Source organism: Macrobrachium nipponense, chromosome 41, assembly GCF_015104395.2.
Source record: "Macrobrachium nipponense isolate FS-2020 chromosome 41, ASM1510439v2, whole genome shotgun sequence".
Lineage (NCBI taxonomy): Eukaryota > Metazoa > Arthropoda > Malacostraca > Decapoda > Palaemonidae > Macrobrachium > Macrobrachium nipponense.
In genome coordinates this window covers 42,884,898-42,907,397 of record NC_061102.1, presented here as the reverse complement: position 1 = coordinate 42,907,397, position 22,500 = coordinate 42,884,898, and the positions used below count along the sequence as shown (strand labels likewise).

At 36.5% G+C, this 22,500-nt stretch overlaps 1 protein-coding gene across 7 annotated transcripts in view; it reads left to right on the top strand.

Moving 5' to 3' along the window:
- Nucleotides 1-22,500, top strand: part of LOC135212733 (tyrosine-protein kinase TXK-like) — a 479,073-nt gene that overhangs the window by 251,538 nt on the left and 205,035 nt on the right. For 3 of the 7 annotated variants that reach the window (XM_064246443.1, XM_064246445.1, XM_064246442.1), the window contains exon 3: nt 14,758-14,808. The exons of the other annotated variants lie outside the window; for them this stretch is intronic. In XM_064246443.1, coding sequence (XP_064102513.1) covers nt 14,758-14,808 — 51 coding nt within the window. The remainder of the gene's footprint in view (nt 1-14,757; nt 14,809-22,500) is intronic. 7 annotated transcript variants of the gene reach the window in all.

Here is a 22,500-nt window from a genome sequence, read left to right as displayed (position 1 = left end):
ATATGTGAAGAGGAAGAAATGCCAAGGGAATGGGAGGAGAGTCTAATGATATACATAAATACATACATACATACATACATTACACAAGCAGAAGGGAGATGTCATGGATTGTGGTAACTACAGGGGAATTACATTAAGAGAGCATGGATTGAAAGTTTTAGAGAGAACACTGGCTGAGAGATTAAGAGAGATTGTAAAGATCGGGAAACAGCAGTATGGATTCATGAGAGGAAGAGGGATGGTGAATGCCATCTTCATAGTAAGACAGCTACAGGAAAAGAGGCTAGAGGGAAACCAGGAGCAATATTGTACATTTATAGACCTAGAGAAAGCATACAATAGAATCCCAAGAGAAGTGATGTTTTGGTGATTAAGGAAAAGGAAAGTCCCAGAAAAGTTGGTTAGGCTGGTTGAGATGATATATAAAAGAATGGGCCCAAAAGTGATAACAGCTGTTGGGGAAACAGAAAACCTTGAAGTTAGTGTTTGATTACACCAGGGGTCAGCATTAAGCCCATTTTTGTTTGTGCTGGTCATGGATGTGTTGAGTGAAGGACTCAGGAGTGAAGAGTTGTGGGAGTTGTTGTAAGCCGATGGTCTGGTGATTACTGCTGAAAATGAGGAAGACCTACAGAGAAGGTTGGAATGTGGCAGGAGTCTTTAGAGACGGGTGACTTAAAGGTGAATTTGAATAAAACAGAGGTTTTGAGACAGAATAGTAATACAAGAAAGAAGAGGCTCGATTATAAATCAGGCAGAAAAGTTTAAATACTTAATATTTACATTAAGCCAAGAGGGAGGATGTGAGGCTAAAGTTGACAGTAGGCTAAAAGCTGCATGGGGGAAGTGGAGAGAGGCAGCTGGAGTGGTATGTGATAAGAAAATGCCAATCAAGCTGAAAGTCAAGATATATAACACAGTGATAAGACCAGTGTTAATGTATGGAACAGAAACATGGGCTCTAAGAAGAAAAGAGGAAGTAAAGCTTGAAAAAACAGATGAGAATGCTGAGGTGGATTATGGGAATATCGATGCTTGAGAGATTGGAAAATGATGAAATAAGAAGGGCAGGCTTAGTAAAGATTACAGAGGTGATAATAGAGTCACGATTGAGATGGTATAGGCATGTGTTGAGGATGGATGACCAGGAGAGAGAGAAGAGGGCTTGGGAAGAACCTGTTAGAGGAAGAAGATCGAGAGGGAGACAGAGAATTAGATGGCGAGATAAAGTGAGGAAAGATATGGAGAGAAGAGGTTGGGTGGAGGATGATGCCTTTGATATAAGACAGTGGAGAAGGTGCATAGGCAACCGACCCCTTAATGTAAGGATAACGGCGGGAAAGAAGAGATATATATGTTATGCATAATAAGCGAATACCACAGGAAAATGATAGTCAGAAATCCAAGCGCTTTCGTCTTTACTGAGACATTGTCAAGGAGCTCCTTGACAATGTCTCAGTAAAGACGAAAGCGCTTGGATTTCTATCATTTTTCCTGTGGTATTCGCTTATTTAATGAAGTCACGTGCATCTACTGTGATTTTCTATGCATAATGTTATGTATGTATGGGTATAGTATGTATACATAAATGTATGTATGTAGTATGCATGTAATGTACTTATAGTATATATATACATATATATATATATATATATATATATATATATATATATATATATATATGTGTGTGTGTGTGTGGACGTATATTTGTCCTCCCTGCTGTATGATTAGGTAAGAGGAATTACCAATTTATTTTCTCAAGAAGTGAAGGGCGTGTTGAATTGAGCAGAAGGTAAAAGGTCATAGTCACTGGCGTAAAAGTATTGGGTTGGAGAAAGGGCAACGAGAGAGAGAGAGAGGAGAGATGGAAGGAACTTGGGGAAAGATGTTAATTTTGAGCAAAGGAGGGTTTTGAAGGGTGAGGTAGAAGAGGAGGGAAAGAAGGATACGTAAGAACTTGTGATGGCCTTTGTGACCCGGGGACTTGCGTCATGGTAGATGTTTCCTAAATATTTTTTCGTCTTGATAAGCCTGGCAGTATTACTTTCACATTCATATCCCAAATCAAGACTGATCAGTTTGAAAACCCGAAAACTACAAACATTTCCCTTGTATCGAATTTTTATTAATTTTGAATTCATACCGTTGCAAATGTTTATTCAGCATAGGTTTTCTCTGTTCTGGACAAATCGCAAGTTTCGTAATGTATATGTTTGACATTTTGTTCTCTGACTTCTAATGTAGTTACTGATTTGCATCATTGATGTCCCCTTTAGTTTCTCATGATTTTAGGTCTGTGCTAGAAAATGGCATTCTCTCTCTCTCTCTCTCTCTCTCTCTATATAAAAATAACTTAACCTACAGATCATAATTAGCTGTGATTAGTATATATCGCAAGATATACACACACACTCATATATATATATATACACACTCATTTATATGGTGTATATATATATATATATATATATATATATATATATATATATATATATATATATATGTGTGTGTGTGTGTGTGTGTGTGTGTGTGTGTGTGTGTGTGGAACAGAGGGAGAATCCGCCCGGCAATACATACTGATCACAGCTAATTATGATCTGTAGGTAAAGTTATTTTTGCTGGAGAACTAACCACGTTTGTCAGCCCAGTTAGGAGTAGAGAGTTGTTCGTGGACGCAGTCTTTTATGCCAATCTTTTCCAACTTTTATTTTGGTTTTCTAAAGGTAGTCTTTGGTGCCTCAATTTTTCCGTCGTATATCACTTTCGTATAAGGAAGCAATTACTCATCTGTCGTTCATTCAGTTTTGATATTGAGCAAAGATTTTCATTAATTAATATATACTACTTGGATTACTTCTCTTCCTAATATATATTGAGACTGATCCGCCTTTTTCCAGTCTAAGACTCTCTCTCTCTCTCTCTCTCTCTCTCTCTCTCAAAGGGAATATGAAATGCAAGAAAATAGTTGCCTGATAATTTTTATTATTGTTGGGACGCTGTTATGTTGCAAAAATTAACCAATGAACTCGGCTGATGTAGCTTTGCAGTCCATGGTATATATGAGAGGTACTACAGTGTGTTAAGATACGTTAAACCAATAATGTAGAAAACGGCCTATAAAAAACAGTAAAATGTGGCAAGATGAAAAATTAGATAGAGGAAGGAACTGACAGATTTTGAAATAGGATGAGAATAGCATAGCCAGTGTTCCACCCTGCTTTAAGGATAACTGTAAGATTCGAATTAAACCAGAAAGTAGTAAAGATGGGTTTTTAATCAATATTTGGTTGTATTCAGAGGGAAAAAGATTAATGCTAACAAAATGCACCCATGATTGAAAAAAAAAAGTTAAATCTCTGCGGGGAAACCTAGTAAATGTAAAGTAGACATCTCCATAATCTCTCTCTCTATGGGCCCTCTCTCATCGTCAACGTACGCATCGTTTTCTGTTCTCTCTCAAGGAACTCTCACTCCTCACCATCCCATCGTCCGTCAAGCAATCTCCTCTCCTCTCGCTCTCGCTCTCTCGTCTCTGCTCTCTCTCTCTCTCTCTCTCTCTCTCTGAATGAAAAAAATCAGTAGATACCGACGCCGAAATCAGTTGCCTAATATCACGTGTGTAACATAAAGGAGACAGGTCGTTTCCTTTAGTGTCATGGAATGTATAAAAACTGCTGTTGTAAGTACGGAGAAAAGTGCCCCGACTAAGAAAATGACATTGTGTTCGGACACGACTGTTCATCGTAATAGACGATCCACTAAAGAAGTCACTCGCGAGTCTTTCGATCCTTGTTCCTCGTTGGTGGTCATTTTGGAGCTTTGTCCTTGGAACAATTATTTTTTGCATTAAACGCGGAGTGAAAAAAAGTGGTTTCCTGGGAAAATATTTAGCATGATTTTCTTGAGGTATTTTACATTTATGACGTAAACTCAAAAGCATTATTATTACGATTGAGGTATAGCGCAGCATTCCAAGTAAAATTTTGACCCTGAAATTGATCGTGACGTTAGGGAAATGAGACAGTAAATCAAATGTAGTTTTTAACTGGAATGAGTTTCTTGATCAGAAAAAGCAGTTTATATGACCCATTCTTATACATCCTGCTGTTTCATTTTCTTTCCTTCGCTCCCTTTTTGCGAAGTGGCGCCACATATCCTTGCAGCTCTGGATACTAATTTCCAGTTAGGAGAGGCATGACGCAAAAGGTGGACTAAAATATTAGAATGCCTCTTGATCACGGTGAAATCTTTCTCAGACTATTGAAAAACTTTATAGATCTCATTTGAAAATTTTGAAGAATGTCTTTATGTGCTGTAAAAACAGTGCTAGAAATGGAAGTTTATATATATATATATATATATATATATATATATATATATATATATATATATATATATATATATGTATGTATGTATATGTATAAAGCATTAATATGGAAGAATTTAGCTCTTACCAGTTAGTTTTTTTTAGTTGTTACTGTTGTAAATGTAAATCCGGTCACCCACTTTTGTAGTAATTAATGTAGTTTTACTTACAAAAATTCAGCAGTGCCATTAAAAAGTATCTCTCTCTCTCTCTCTCTCTCTCTCTCTCTCTCTCTCTCTCTCTCTCTCTCTCTCTCTCTCTGCTGCAGACTTTTGTCTATGACTGCGTTTTATTCTGGCGCACTCGTATTTTTATGGCGACTATTGAATTAGAAGGAAGTTTGGCGTTGAAATTTTATTTCCCCTGAAGTTAGATGTAGTAGTCTGGGCAATTTAGCTTTTCCTTTGCTGCACCATGAATTGCTCTTGTATCTGTAAAACTAAAACTATTGTTCCACATTGGGATTCGGTAACATTTTACTAAGTTAGTGCCATGTTTTTTTTTTTTTTTTTTAATAAACTGTTATTTTTATTCAAGAGTGCTTCAGTTATTGAGTAAAACATTGGTAAGTTGTAGTAATTAGTTCTTCCTTAGTGCATTTAGTTTAAAAATAAAATGTTTTAGCTACCCGTAAACATAGTTTATATAGTTTATAGCAAAAGGTGCAACTTAAATTTTGATTATAACTTCAGGGTGGACTATTCAAATTATTCTATCACGTTTTATAGCTATTCAGTTTAATTTTTGTTGAAAACATATATCTGAATCACTCGTACATATTTGAGTTCCAAGTAACTTATTCAGCCACGCTGTTTATGCTCTCTTTGGTTTGAAACATTGGACAAACATACTTCTTCTTTTTATCTCCGGTAAATGGATTTGCTCAGCCGATTGAGAATATGTTATTACGATGTTAAGAATAGAGAGAGAGAAAAAAAAAATAAACGATGAAATACGGAAAGAAGAAAACTAGAGGATCTGTTTCAGTGGCAATTCTAACTCACTGTGATACTTCGTATCCATTCCGGAGTCAAATTTAATATCACCGCTTTAAATAACCATTATTATTATAACTACAAATAATGACGGATTCCACCCAGAGGAATCCGGCAAGGTGGAGGGGTGAACCAACTGCAGGTAACTAATACGCTTTCTAAAAGATTTCATCTATGTTTTGGAGGGTGCGACACTTTTCTAAATTTGATCCGAGATCAAAAATATCTGAAATTTTTTCAAGATTTAAATTTCTGTGAGAGAAAATTAAGGGAAATGGAAAATCCCTCATTGATTATGTTTTCCATATTTATAATCTCTATGGCTATCACTTTTCTCAGTGTTTATCATTTTGATGAAACGATGACTAAACATACAGATACCTACTGAAATTATTTTGCGTGATCATGAAGTATGTCTTGTAAGTATGGAGTAACCGGTGGTGAGTGCGTCGTAGATTACGACATGAAGATTATCTCTCTATCTATCGCAATGATTTTATTCGCAAAAAATACGTACGTGGCTTCACCAACAAGAACCTCTCTCAATAAGGTCACATAACGACCTTCTGACGTGGGCCCTGGGCGTGTTTTGGGGGTTGAAGAAGGAGGGGGGAGGGGGGGGACAGAGAAAGTTGATCCCACCCTGGATTCAGGACGTCGAAGGGCCATACGAACTGACACGGTACAACACACACATACACACACACATGCAGAGAGAGAGAGAGAGAGAGAGAGAGAGAGAGGAATAATCTGGCATGGGTAATAGAGATTGAACATAAGCTGGCATTAGTGAGAGAGGGGGGCGGGGGTGAGGGGTTGAGTTGTCATGGATGAGAGAGTGGGTCTTAGTTGACAGTGAAAGAGGGAGAAAGATTAGGAAGGTATTTGTAGAACGGTACTGCGAGATCTCGGCCATTGCCCGTCGTTTGGTTTGACAAATACCAATTCTTTCTCTTTCCTATGTGTACTTTTTTCTTCAGCCTCTTCCATTACTCATTTTTGCCAGACTGGTTTTCATGCTTCTACCTCCTCTTTTCATTCACCATTTTCCCCCCCATGAAACAAGTCGTTTTTCGAACTCATATTTTTCGTCAAGACTTTTAGACTGCGATGACGACACAACGACTTTTTATATTCTTTGATGCAACTTGTTTTGTGGTTACAGCGTTTTTTTTCTGAGAAGCGATTGATTTTTCTTTTGGTAATGGTTTCTCGGAAGTGATTTTAATCTGAGGACTGGGGTTTCTCTTTTTTTATCTTTCGTTTTTTGTTCCTCTTTTGAAACTTTCCCTCAGCGCCATTTACTTTTCCTCTTGGTCTAGCGAGTATGGAAATCAGTATTGATAATGTTTATGCTATTGAACTTTCTTTGGCCCCATGATGGCTTATTTAGCAGTTGCGCTCAAATGAAAAAGCACAAAAACAACGAGCACAAAAGCTGCAAGGGTCACAAAAGAAGATGGGATGCTTTGTTTGGCTGCTCGGTACAGGGCCCAGTCACACACTTGGCCCCGGATGGAGCGTTTCCGTGTGGACAATAACTGAGACAAAATTTCTAAGAGAATCAAGTCTACGAAAACCGAAACTTATGAAAAGAGAGGCGTACGAAAATCGAGGTTTGGCTGTATGTATATATATGATCCTGTGGTTGGGATGGAAGAATACTATCACCGTAGGTCCTGCTTGTCGTAAAAGGCGACTAAAAGGACAGAAGCTGCCTTGCAGTCTTACTTTTTAGTAAAATTCTAGGCCCACCTCCAATAACTGTGGAAACTGCTGCCTTGCATTTATACTTTTTAGTAAAAGGCTAGGCCCACCACCAATAACTATGGAAACTGCTGCCTTGCAGTTGTACTTTTTAGTAAAAGGTTAGACCCATCACCAATAACTGTGGAAACTGCTGCCTTGCAGTTGTACTTTTTAGTAAAAGGTTAGACCCACCACCAATAACTATGCGAACTGCTGCCTTGCAGTTGTACTTTTTAGTAAAAGGTTAGACCCACCACCAATAACTATGGAAACTGCTGCCTTGCAGTTGTACTTTTTAGTAAAAGGTTAGACCCACCACCAATAACTGTGGAAACTGCTGCCTTGCAGGCGTACATTATAGTAAAATGCTAGTCCCAGCAGTCGTACCTTTTAGTAAAAGGCTAGGTCCACTGCCAGTAACTGTAGAAACTGCTGCCTTGTAATCGTACTTTTAAGTAAAAGGCTAAGCCCACTGCCAATAACTGTGGTTGATGACAGCAAGGACATGCGGTCATAAGAACCCCATCTGCCAAACCATAAACCGTGCCTGGTGATGCCTTTCATAGAAACCAGTGTGTATTTGTGTAAATATAAATAGATATATTTATATTGATATATATATACGTATACATGCATACAGACATACACGCTCGATCCTTGTTAGCATATAAAGCGGACGATGCTCTGGAAATGTTCTTACTTGGGTTTCCCTTTAGATCCAACATTCAAGAATATACAGAGCATTCACTGGTGTGTGTGTGTGTGATATATATATATATATATATATATATATATATATATATAAATATATATATATATATATACCATACATACTACATACATACATACATACATACAGTAGCATATACATATATAATATATATAGAATATATATTATATTGTGTGTGGTAATCTATGTGTGTATATGTTTAAATATATATATAGTGTGTATATGTATGTGTATGTATATATATATATATATATATGTATATATATATATATATATATATATATATATATATACGTGTGTGTGAGTGGGTGTTTATATATTTGTGTGTCTGTGTTTGTCTATATATACGTATATATGTAAACATAGGAGTGGATGCGTGCGTATTATCATTTGAAATATTGCTAGAACGATTCAGCATCACCATTGCGTAGCATTATAAATCAATTTGGCTGTATAACGTTTCCAGAACGAGGAGCCAAAATGAATTCCTCGTGTTGGGATTCTCCGGCCTCTTCGCTTCGTCTGTGACTGGAATCATATCAGTTCCATCAGCATTCCTTTCCCTTTTTAGGCCTACGCGTGCAGCGTTCCGGATGATCCAGTTTAAGGGAAAAATAAACAGCCGAGATCGTAAACACCAGGGTATATTTAACAGAATAACTTGGGGAAGTTTTTGGTTGTTTTTATCTTGATGTTAGATTGATATCAATTCATATGGGAAAATGTATTTTTAAGATTATTTTGTATATAATGCCGGCGTCCCAGTCACATGCATGCGTTTTTGGTAAGGTTAGGTCAAGGATTTGATATTTAGAATTTCATTGTTTTTTCCTTCCTTAAATCACGATGCAGTTTAATTTGCCCTTCCTATCACATTGTAATATATTGTTCTTAAGAAAGGCCCTTATGCATAAAGTAGTGTAGTGTACTCTCTTTCAAAGCAGGGGACGGAGTGCATTGAGAAAATGCATGATATATTTATTTACTGACAAAGCCCCATCTTTGAATTAAAGAGCGAAGTGTAGTCGTTTCCATCTTTATTTTTTTTTTTTATGTTTCTGTGGATTTTTGTTTTCTTTAATGTTATTGTTATTCATGTTGAACAGAACACTTTAAAAAATGATTTTATGGCCTCTTTTTCTGCGCTTCTTGCTCCATTTCCCTTTTTGAAAAGTATTTCTAAAACTCCGAAATAAGAATGGAAAGAATTGATAACCATTCCCTCCTATCATTTCCTCTCAAAACCTATCGCTCAAATAGGGCAGAGTTTTATATTCTGGGTTTTCATTAAAACTTGTCACATGCTCATACAAAATCTTTTATGGGAAACTTTTACAATAACTTTCGAATCTTTGAAATGTTGTTCACTAGGATGACGCTTATTCTGGTACTCACACACACACACGCACATCAGCTCTCTACATATATGTATACAAACATACATGCATATATATATATATATATATATATATATATATATATATATATATATATATATATTATATTTATTTATTTATTTATTTATTTATATGTGAGTGTGTGTTCTATGTGTGTATGTGTGTGTGTGTAGTTGATTCTCTCTTTCTGTTTCTGGTCCCCATAGACATCAGCACTATCAAGCCGGTTATTTTCGAAATCTTCTTCTCGTGAGTTCATATCATTAACTTTCTCGGGAAAGTTTGAAGGCCGGCTGTTGGGAGATAAGTTTGTGTAGAGTGGATATTTTTTTTTTCTTTTGAGTTGCTGAACAAATGATAGTCTTCTTCATTTTGTTGGGTCGCGCGCGCGCACGCGCACACACACACACACACACACACACACACACCACACACACACAGAATTTTTATGTTAACGTTGAATTTTGTTTTCAATGAAAAGCTTGTTTTTGGATTGCACATCTTTAGATTTCAAGGAATTGTTATGAAGTTATGTTAAAATGAGACTGGTAAATGGGCTTCGAGTTAAGAGGCATATAACAGCATCAGTGACCATTAAAGAGATTGGCACAGTAATTAAGAAGTCATGAAGAGAAGAGACAGCAATTTAGAAGTCAAGGCAGAAATGCTCCGGTCTTGGTTACCTTGTCATCTCAGTTCCGCCTGCATGCTTGAAGGGATTTCAATGAAAGTAAGCACAAAAGCAGGCCATTATACTCTGGTTTGCATGTGGGTAGATGGTCTGTCTGTTTCTTGTGTCTCTGTCAGTGCTTACTTACCTTTTTACAATGTAAAGAAGTTGCTTGCCAGAGGATGATGGTATGGGTGCAATTTCTGTCGATTTTTAAGCAAAATTTAAACTTTTAACATGAAGAGAGATCCGAGTGTACTATATATTAAGAACTATATATTTAGAATACTTACTCCATTAATGACCCCATGACCTTAACCTGTAAATGGATACTATTTGGGCCATTTGTGTTTCACAAACACTGCTGAATCGTAGAACACCATGTTCTGCTGTACTATATCTTTTCCAATGTCATAATAGTGTCTTCTGCATCATTTTATGAATTGGAGTGCTCTTCGATCTTATCAGCATTTTTCTTATTAGAGACCGCAGTTGCTTTTCCGTTATGTTGCTCTGATCATTGATAAGCACCATTTGTTTATTTGATTATCATAATCCTATCCATTTTGAAAGGTTTCATTCATGACATATAATCTTTATTATCAACGTTATTATTTTGTTAGCTTGGATCTTAGTGTTTAAGACGTTTATTATTATCTAAAAAGCAATCATGCTGTAATTGTAGTAAGAAGTGGACCACACATATCTTTGTGTAAACATAGTTTCTCAACAATTTCCAGTCGTTTGTTTGGGTTAGGTATGAGAAACAATTTTTGTTAAACATCAAATAGGCTAATGTGGACATATTTTGTGGTTAACATTCAATGTTGTGTCTGCGCATGGAGAGGTGATTTTGTACTTTACTGTGCGGTTTTGTGAAGGTTTTCGCTTTTGTCGAGTTTCTTCTGTAGAGAGAGAGAGAGAGAGAGAGAGAGAGAGAGAGAGAGAGAGAGAGAGAGAGAGAGAGAGAGAGAGGCCAGCTTCGGACGAACTGACCTTTTCTTCTCTTCATACCTTTTCGTGTAACCACTGAAGGGACCTCATCTAAAACTATTAACTTATTCGTCTTCATAGATCTCTCTCTCTCCCAGAGCGACAGGGTCATCTGTTACTATAACTGAATACTGGTTCTCTCTCTCTCTCTCTCTCTCCTCATGCTGGTAGAGTAGTTTTGTATTATTGTATATATGCCCTTTTTTGCTGTTATCTCTAGCGCTAAACAGGAAATGTTCTGAAAAGCCTTGATGCTCTCCACTAGAGATTGACCCTTGTGATTGTGGTACCGACTCTTCTTGACTTTCCTACTCTTATTTCTTCTGTGTTAAATGTTGGATGTTCAGATTTTAAAATACAGTCATTGATAACGAAAAATTTTATGGCCTAGCGTCCGTTTGTTTCTTCGTATCTCGTGCGAAGAATATTAATTGGATAGCCTAGATCTAGATTTATGATGTGTGTATACAGAAATTATAGCTTCCCGCTGTCTGTGAACAAAAATTAATTACCTCCAATAATTTGAGTATTTACTATACTAAGCTCATTTGGGGAGATTCCGATCTCTCGTTCCAATTCTGTTAGATTTTGTCACATGGAAAAGGTTTAGGTTGAAGGTATATGAAACCATATCTTTCACCATCGAAATTATTTTTTTATATCCATCCACTGTTGTTATAAATTCTTTAGTTATGAATTGGTGAAGTTTGGTAATTTCGTCAAGGTAATTTGGCATTTAAACAAGAGCTTACTCAATTCAGTGCAGTGTTTGGTACATAACCCTTGGTTACCGAAACGGCTGATATCGATGTAGACGATTATATATATATATATATATATATATATATATATATATATATATATATATATATATATATAATATATACTATATATATATATCTATATATATATATATATATATATATATATATATATACATGTATGTATATATATACACACACACACACACACACACAATATGAGGAGCAAAATTCGAATTCGTCTTCCTTCACAAGATATCAGGTAGGTAATGAAACATCTGTCAGACAAATGTTTTTACTTTAATAAGCTACCCTATTTGGTATTAGCAAGAGTGCTATGACCTTCACAGTATATCTTGTTAAATGAAAGGAATGAGCAAGAAAACAGTCCTGTAAGAAAGTCCAAGCTGGATCTTTGTTTCCGTAGCTACGATGACCTTACAAAACCCCATCTGAAGAAAAAATGAGAAGAGAGAAGGCGTGAAGCAAGACATTTAATTTCCCGATTAATTATAGGCTTTGGCTGGGCGACAAAAGGCAGATGTCAAGCTCTTTGACGGTGGAACCGAGCTCTCCTTCCCCCCACCCATCACCTATCCACCTGCGGCCCCGACCCTCTGCCAAGGGCTCTTCAGTCTTCAACAGGTCTTCAGCTTAGGTCCCGGGGTCATGGACATAGTGATTGTCGTCTATGAATAGCAGGTCTGTCTGCGTTGTATCGAAGGACTCCGAGAGTGCGGTAGTTTGCGTTACTTTATCCAATGATAAATAGTTATGTGTATGTATATGTGTATGTATAATATATTTTATATATATATATATATATATATATATATATATATATATATATAGAATATATTATAAACAGTACAAGCACATCCACACACTTACACACACACACACACACACACACATCACACACACACACACACACACACACATATATATATTATATATATATATATATATAATATATATATATATATATATATATATATATATATATATATATATATATATATACATTCATTCATCGAGCTACAAATGTCCTTTAATATCCAATGCGCTCTACCTCGGAATTAATATATCCTCATATATGTTAACCGAAGGGGAATTTTTAGCTGATAATAATTTCTTCCTCTCGTGGGTTCGAACCAGCGCCCAGAGAGCTGAGGAGAAATCAGGACTCCAGGACTCCTCAGCTCTCTGGGCGCTGGTTCGAACCCGTAAGAGGACGAAATTATTATTAACTAAAAAATTCCCCTTCGGTTAACATATATGAAAATATATTAATTCCGAGGTAGAGCGAATTGGATATTAAAGGACATTTGTAGCTCGATGAAAGAATATGAATCACTGTGGTGTGATAAAAATTCATATATATATATATATATATATATATATATATATATATATATATATAGTATATGCATATATACTATACATGGCATATATATATATATATATATATATATATATATATATATATATATATATAATCATCAAAACGACGTTTCCGTAAACGGGGTGGTTCCAATGAAAAATGAGGCATTGGTCACTACCAAGTTCGTACTAAAACTGCTAAATCCTGATTGAACACCCGTGTAAAAATTTTGTGAGTCCTTCAGCGATTTAGCAGTTAAAGTATAAATTCAGAGAGAGAGAGAGAGAGAGAGAGCAGAGAGAGAAGAGGGAGGAGGGAGAAGGGAGAGAGAGAGAGAGAGATGCATACATTATATGTATATGCATATGCTATCTATGTATATTTGTGCAATATTCATAAAATGAAATGTCTTCCTTCGTGACCATTAATTCCAAGGCTTTATCATGCTGGCGTGATGTCTGTATTATTGGTCATTGAAGTAGTACATAATACTGTATGGTGATAACGAATAATGAATGAAAAGCATTTGTAGGCATCCGTACAGGTATTGATTTGTTTATACTTTTATACTGAATTTTTCTGATTTATTTAAATTGAATTCACAGACTTTTTTTTTTTTCCAAAAAAGTTGTATTTCATTTCCTTTGTCAAAACATGTTCGATCCATCTTTCACCTAAAAACCAATAAATAATAAAAAAAAACTTTCCCTTTCGCATCTTCTTTGGAAGCTCCCTTGCTGGAACGAGCTCAGGGTAAAGTAACCAGAAATACAATAATATACAGTAAATAGGAACTTGGCATATTTTATGTAAAATGCTAGAATATTTATTATTTCTCTCCCCGTCTACGATTCGGAGACATCTTACTTCAAGGAACTTTTTTCGTCTTGCTTGGACTTCCTCTCTGCACTTGTATGTTTCGAAGCCATTATAGGTCCTATCTTATCATGAGTGAAGACTTGAAGTCAGTCACAAGTATCAAATATATGAACGCAATTTCTCTCACTTTTAGACATCAGTAAAGATTTCTTGTCCAGAAACTGAAATACGAGCTTTTAAATGATTCCTATTAAGTATAATATCCTTTTAGGAACCTTAACTTCTTCATAGTTTTTGTAACCCCTTATTTTCTCTCTAATTTACAGTTACGAAATGAGATCCATTTTCCTTGTTGGAGATTCGATACATCAACATCTATTTATTATTTGTGTATTACTTCCGTCATCGTAAATCTTTGCAGTCATAAACATGAAATCTGACTATTTCCATTCTTTGGGTTGACTTCTTATACACACGCGCACCACCCATCTATTTTACTGTTATGGAAGGCGGTGGGCGGCGATGGACACCGGCGTTTGTGTGAGGGTATTTGGGTGAAGTGGGCGCGAGAAAGCTGTGGCCACGCCTCTACTTTGACCTATTCCGTTACTCCTTTGGTTAGCTGACCCTATTCTAACCTCCATTTCGAGCATGTTTTTTTTCCAGTGCGGCCATTCTTTATACAAGTACCAAACTAGTACTGAAATCTTCGTTTTATGTTGATATTGCTTCAGAATAAGGTGCTAAGAGGAATTAAATATCACGTGATTCTAATGACACTGGACTGGAAATGGAATTAATTCTACAAATATTTTTTTAGCATTTGATCTATATTTAGGTTTTCGGGAAATATATAAAACCTCTAATCAATTTCTGTTGTCTCTCTCTTACAGGTGAGTTGTCGCATAGGATCAGTCCTGAACATGAAACCTTTGCTCTGGCTGGTAAGTTGGATTTAGGTTGTTAAGTTATACTTCTTGATATGAAATATATATATATATATATATATATATATATATATATATATATATATATAATATATATATATATATAATACTATAGTTTTTCTTGTATTGAAAATATTGTGGATAAGAACGCTGCTGAATCTAATTGACGTCGGATGTCTTCAGCATTTTACTGATTGTCTGTTAATTGAAGGGACAATTTTTTCCAAATTTCACTTTGAAAATAAACTTTGAGCATTCTCTATAATTTTAAGTTTGAAACACAGTTCTCTCCACAGCGAAAGATATTCGTATTTATAGTGCTTAAAGTTTTATTTTTCAGTTTGGTAACATCTGCGTTTCAAAAAGTATTATAAAACTTATTAAGAGTATAATAATAAAGTATTGTACAAAACTTTTGTTATACATTGATCTTACGGGCGTGTAATAGGGATGTTTGTTGCCGTAGAGTTTTGTGACACGTCTGCTTCTCCTTGCGCTACGGAACTTCAAAGGTAATTTTGTTTATTGAAAATTTCACCTGAGGGTTATATTTTAATGAAATCTGGTATTATACAGTATTGATCCTGTGATCTCGGATGATAAGTTAAGAATTGGAAAGAAAACAGTAAACCCCATAAGAATTAAGAATTCTATCTCGAAAGTTTAGTGTTCAGTTCTCAATTAATAATAATAATAATAATAATAATTATAAAGCCCTACACTGGAGCCTGTGCGGGAAACCTCAGCTACCTTGCAGTAATAAGTGGTACGAGCACCAACCCGAAGGAGTGATAGAAAACGATCAGACAAAGATAGGGTGATACGTGCAAATAGACCAGACTTGACGTTGATTGACAAAATCAAGAAGAAAGTATCACTCATTGATGTCGCAATACCATGGGACACCAGAGTTGAAGAGAAAGAAAGGGAAAAAATGGATAAGTATCAAGACCTGAAAATAGAAATAAGAAGGATATGGGATATGCCAGTGGAAATTGTACCCATAATCATAGGAACACTAGACACGATCCCAAGATCACTGAAAAGGAATCTGGAAAAACTAGAGGCTGAAGTAGCTCCAGGACTCATGCAGAAGAATGTGATCCTAGAAACGGCGCACATAGTAAGAAAAGTGATGGACTCCTAAGGAGGCAGGATGCAACCCGAAACCCCACACTATAAATGCCACCCAATCGAATTAGAGGACTGTTATAGACCAAAATAAATAAATAAATAAACAAATAAATAAATAAATAATATACTGTTGTAAGCAATGCATTAGACTCCGCTTTGAGTAGTCATTAAAAAGGATGTGATATTGAAAAATTTTTTTTGAACGTATCTGTTCTTTAAAGTTTTAATGTGGCTCTAACGTTGTTTGATTATCTGTACGACAGGTGATTGGTATCATCGGAATTGGAATTTTCTGGTGAAATGGTGATGTGCCTGAGTTTGTGTTTTCTTCCGAGTGTCAGGTTCGCGATTTCAGCGTTAGTGCCTTTTGATTATGTTTGTGTGTGCTGCAAGGACCGTTGGTGTCGACTTTAGTTACTTATTTTCATCAAGTAACCAATCACTGAGCATCTAAAGACCAATTGATTCCATATTCTCATTCGTTGTTGCTACAAGTATGCTACAACTGCCGCTCCCAGAGGCTGGCTGTCTCTTTGGCTCCATTGTTTGCTCTCATTCGTGATGAAACGTGTGATGAAACGCTTTTGTGATGGAACAGATATTCGGTCTTGAATACCGTCTTCTTGGTTATATATTATTGGTATAGATTTTTCGGAAATATCTTTTCGCATCTTAATAGGAGAGGATATTTTTTCATTTTGCTGGCTCAATTCCGCCTAGATAAAGCTTCAAACTGAATTTTCATTATTTTGTACTATTTTTTTAAATGCAAAAGCTTAACATAGAGACTCGATCAGAATTTGATAAAAGCTTAGCTGAATGTTAGATGTAAGCGAAGACTAACTTAACTGCGGGTCATCCATCAAGGTGCCATTAGAGGAGAAATCTGAGTCTTCATTTAATTCCATATATGTTCTCTTGGAGAGTTGAAGTGAAAGTTTTTGATGTGTTTTTCTCAAAGGAAGAAGCAGTAGGCCTGAAGGAAATAGATTACGGCCCTTTTTCACATTCTGGAACAGGAACGGACCAGATGGCTGGGATATTTTTTTTTTATACTTTATGAAGAATTCGCTTGCGAAGTTTTTTCAGGTAAAATTTTTACGAAGTAGTAATATCAAATGGTTGTCTTTGGAAATGAGTGATGTCATTAAGGCTTCGATTGTTATTGTTAAATTAAAGAATGTCAGTGAATGGTTTTGGTATTGTTGTAAATATAATATCATCTTTGATATACGGGACGGAAGAGTACTTCGAACCACAGTGAAGACATTTGGTTTTTGTTTATTTCCTCTTAAGTTTTAACATGGTGATGTAATGTACATCCTCAGGAGCCGATGGGGTGTAGAGGACTTGGTGGATTGGAGATAAATTGAAGCACATTTGTTTACAGAATCTTTTGCCAGTTTTAAGTCTTAACATTTCTGTTATAAGTTAATATGGGAAAACCGCTATTCATATGTACGTAGTTTTTAGGAAGTGATCGGATGGTAGAAATAATCAAGGTTAAAAATCAAAACGATTATGATACTTGTATTGAGGGTTTGGCATTGGCTCTCTCTCTCTCTCTCTCTCTCTCTCTCTCTCTCTCTCTCTCTCTCTCTCTCTCTGTCTCATCCAGCAGACAAGCTATATATATATATATATATATATATATATATATATATATATATATATATATATATGTGTGTGTGTGTGTGTGTGTGTGTGTGTGTATTGTAGCAGTTCTGCTCGCTTTAAAAAGGGGACTGGAATCACACTTTATAAGCAGACAGACTCAGAAACTCACAAATTCGAGGTTGACTTAAAGTTTTCGATCTTTTGTTGGCAACAATCAACACAAGCGCACACACAAACACAGTTTCCATCGCGTTAAGCTTAAACATATAGTCTCATCGTGCAGAAATGCTATTGTGCACCACTGCATGAAATCGACTGATTTTGTTTTATATTCTGGTGTTAGAATATACAGTACTCGTGAATATGGTGAGAAATACAATTCGTTTTTCTTTTCTTTTCTTTTTGTATGGTTAGGACGGACATTGTTATTTCTCTCTGTTTCCCCACACATCTGGCTTCGATGTGGGCATGATGCTGCTCCTTCCGTCGGCTTTCGCGTAAAAAAATCATCTTACTGCTTTAAAGTATAAATAGATTTGAGAAAGTAAAAATAGCTACAAAAAGTGGGGTAATTGAAAGAAACTGGACGCGTGAAAGTGTTCAGACCAAGAAGATTCTTTCCAGTTATGGGAAACTTATTAAAAGAAGCATTATCATATACTACTCAGTAACTTTTGTTGTTTTATCGCATGCAGAGTGGTCACTACTGTCACGCTCTTGGGAAATTTATCAGGTATATCATTATGACGCTGCTTAAACTTGGATGATAAAGAAGTGGTTGAGTGGAAGGGTATCTGCTCTAATATAAGGGAACGAGAGAGAGAGAGAGAGAGAGAGAGAGAGAGAGAGAGAGAGAAGTAAAACGTAGTAATAACGATATAACAGCTATTAGCTAAATAACGGTTTTATCTTCATATCGAAGATGGATATATTGTGCTTAATTGCTTATAAAATATATAAAGTCTATGAGAAGACATCCTGATATGATTGAATCAGTGAGAAAGAAGGAAAAACAGCGTTTAATGCTGTATAAAACTCTCAGCCACGGCGAGCCGTAGTGTCATGATCTTGTTGTAAGTGTCTTCGATTGACATCATTACGAGCCTCTCGATGTGCTGCAGTATGAAACTCTCATCCACGACCGGGCAGCGCTCAGTTGCTCCCCGGATGCGGTCAAGTGAAGATGCGTCGGCAACCCCTCCGGAGTTGGACTTGGCTTGTGTTGCTGGCACCTCCCAGCAGTGCCAGATGCACGATCCATGGCTGACTTTAACCTTAAATAAAATAAAAACTACTGAGGCTAGAGGGCTGCAATTTCGTATGTTTGATGATTGGACGGTGGATGTTGAACTTACCAATTTGCAGCCCTCTAGACTCAGCAGTTTTTAAGATATGAGGGCGGACAAAATAGTGTGGATGGACAAAGCCATCTGAATATTTGTCTTTTACAGAAAACTGAGAAGGGGACAAAGAATCAGTATGCACACACAGAAGGGATTATAAAATACATTCCTGTGTTTCATTCATAGTATCTTTACAAAGATGTGAAGGCAGATGCAGTTCATTCATTTGTAACAAGCATTGCAGTTTTAAAAACTTGGTCTCCAGAAAGAAATTCCTTACCAATATATTGCCAGTGAAAACTACCTTTCCTTTAAAACAACGGCTATAAGGTAATTGATGAGATGGATTGATACAAGGATTTGGAATATGTCTAAAATTTCAAGTTGTTATTTTAAATTTTTGCATTTCTTTTTATTTACAGAATTTATTCTTGAGTAGAATGGGACATTAAGGGTGCAAAAGGTGCAAACTACTCCGTACATTGTAAAATGGTATATCGCAAGGACTGACCAACAAGAATGATAAGATTTGGAGCTACCTGTACAAAATTTAGATTGTCAGTACAAGGAAGAACCTAACATTTAGAATTGCTTTGGCCGTTTGTAAGTGGTGATGCCATACTTCAAGGAATAGAGTACTCAAGGTTAAGGTCAGAATCAGGAAGTCTTTGGAGAAGGCTCTTGTGTTCAAGGTCGCAAAATGCCCCTCGGGTAGAATGCTAATAGGATCGGGTCATAAACACTTCCGTAGAGGGATGACTATGCAAGTGAACAGATATGACGTCCCTTAAAGGGCCCGACGATGATAACAGCTGATATAATCCATAGCATCGATAGAAAGATGAGAGATTTGCCAGCAACCCTAACAAAGATTTTTGAAAGGTATGAATTATGTTGTATGGAGTCGGTGGCCTTTCAGTTTGTAATAGAGCGTATAACATCGTGAAACTCGGAGAACCTGAAGCTGTAAAATTTTTTGTGTTCAATTTCCAGCAACTGTTACATTGAAGAGTCACTTGGTAATCTGGTGTTATTCTTCCTTCATTATGGGAAGGCGTAACGGAAAGTAATGCTTTGTTATTTATAACGTGCCACCTCCAGGTCTGTTGCTTGGGTTTCGTAAAGCACTATCTCATTACACAGACTAATGGAGCATTCTTTTAGGACGTAGAAGCTGCAAAATTAGTGCAGTGACAGAGGTTGTATAATTAGGAAGAGGGACAATGATTGTCAAGTTCGTGAAGGTTTAGTGGCACATCATCTAAATAGTTAATTGCAACTGACGAAAGAAAGGCTATTATCATCTCACATCACACAAGGCTATATAGATGTAAATGTGTGAAAGAAATCACTTGCAGAGTCATTTAACCCATAGGCCCCGCATTAGACAATCAATCGTGATATTACATTTATTAAGCCAAGGTGAGAAGGAAATCTTGCTCTGCGTGCATATCGAGATACGGAAAAAGATAAATCTCGTAATTGACGTTCTTCACCAAACATTTTTCTTCTGATATATATGAGTAATTGAGTGTACTTCTTAGGTATGTCTCAGATCACCTCTATTCATGAGTGCACAAATATTTGTACTTCAAAAAGTATCAGGTGTTCAAAGAAGCTTTCAAAAAAAATAATAATAATAATAACTAAATAAATAAAAAGTCCATGTGGAACCTTGTCCCTGAGGCTTAGCCATACACTTTCATCTTCTGCTTATTATCATTTAAAAAAGTTTCCTCTCTTCTGATCCTTTGCGTATTAAAAAGACGCTTTCACGTAAAAGAAAAAAAAGAAGAGGAAGACGGGTAACTTCATAAAATACTTCCGATAGCTTAAGCCTTAAGGTTCCAATCAGACCTGCTATTCAGGGATGCCTTCGCCTTAAAACTCGTAGGTTGATCTGTGAATGTACTAGACTTGATCTGGTAATGCATCCTTTGCACATTTGAACGTCGTTTTCATAATTCTCTACGTTTCCCCCCTTAATATTTAAATCTTTCTTGAAGTGGCACATCTGGTGTCGACTGGTGGAAGGTTAGTCCTCCTTTTAGACCTGGACAAGATAATACCATTATGGTTGCCCGTCCGCTGCCCTGTGTTCAAGGGACGTGCCCTTACTACTGAGAAAACGTCAGAATGAAGATGGATGGGTAACCCTTTAGAAAAGGGTTGAAAAAGAATGCACGAATATTGCAAAGGTAACCCTCGACAGATATTTTTTTTTTCTCTTTTGAACATTTTGAGTTGAGAATCACAGCTATGAAGTTCCTTATCACTGTAGATGGAGAAATCGGTGAGTGTTAAGCCAAAGAAAAGTGCAGTGAGAAAATAGTTCTGGAATAGATTAAAAGATAATCTATACTTTGCATACTTTTCGCCTACTTTGAGACATTCGGTTTTGTTCTGTTAGAGCTTGCTGTTCAGTTGATCGTTTTTTAGGTGGTTGCATAAAATCTATGGACATTATGAATAACAACAGTTAATGATATCTGTTGTGCGAATTATTTGGTTTCCTGTTTGTCGCTACTATCCCTGTCCTCTGTACTAGTATTGTTATTGTTTTTCTTTCGAGTAGTATGTCCGGTTACCTTTAGTATTAGAAAGCTAACATTTGCTGATCGACACACCCACCTCACCTACATTCAAACATGGCAAGGGTCCCAGGTCACCTTTTATGTGAATATGGTTCTTAGGATATTCATATTTATGGTCCACACTGGGAAGCAATAGTCATGAAAAAGGTCCGGTTAAATTGTGTGGGAAGTGGGTGGATTGTGGGAGAGAAAGTCACCATTACCGTTAGTGAGTTTATTGACTTACGTTGATGAAATTGTATTATTATTCCCTTATTGCTCATTAACTTCAGGGCGATGGCCTTCGGGATGGGAAAAGGAATCGCCTCATTCAGCTCATGTTAGGTTGAAAAAAGGTGTAAAGACAAAAACTGTCAATTAAAATCGTAAAAAAATGAAGTCTAAGGAATCTGGGAAAACGGGGTTACGAAGAGAATTCCTTAATTTGGCAGTCTTGGTAAATGTGGAACGAGGTGTCTTAAGGCCATGAGCCGTCATGATGCCATTAGGAAGATAAGTATTCGGCTGACGCCTTCTCATGTGGTGCGCGGTCAGTGAAAGTCTGGGGAGGGGAGTGCCGGCGTGAAGTCAGATTAGATGGACTAGATATTTTGCGGTACTGGGTGAGACGTGCCATAATTTAGTATCCTTTTGCCCTGGCCCACAATGAGAGTTCTTAATGAGCATTTCTGTGTTGGAGAATTTACGTCTGACAGTTGCGTTTGATATAAGTCTTTGTTAACTGCTTACTATCATTATTAGTGTTTATGAACTTGTTACGTTTGTTACTAATCTTTGCTCCTAGTTTGAAACAGAACCAGTTTCTGGAGGTTTCTAGGAAATAAGAGATATTTTATTAATTTTTTTACTGAAGTAAACGATCTCGTGTTGCTGAGCTGAATCCTCTGCCTTTCTCTTAATTCCTTTGCTGTAGGGAGTACCATTACAGCGCGAATTGTGCAACGACTGCAGGCTGTAGACGATAATGACAATTTGTTGCAGCTCCTCTTTGTCTCTCAGCT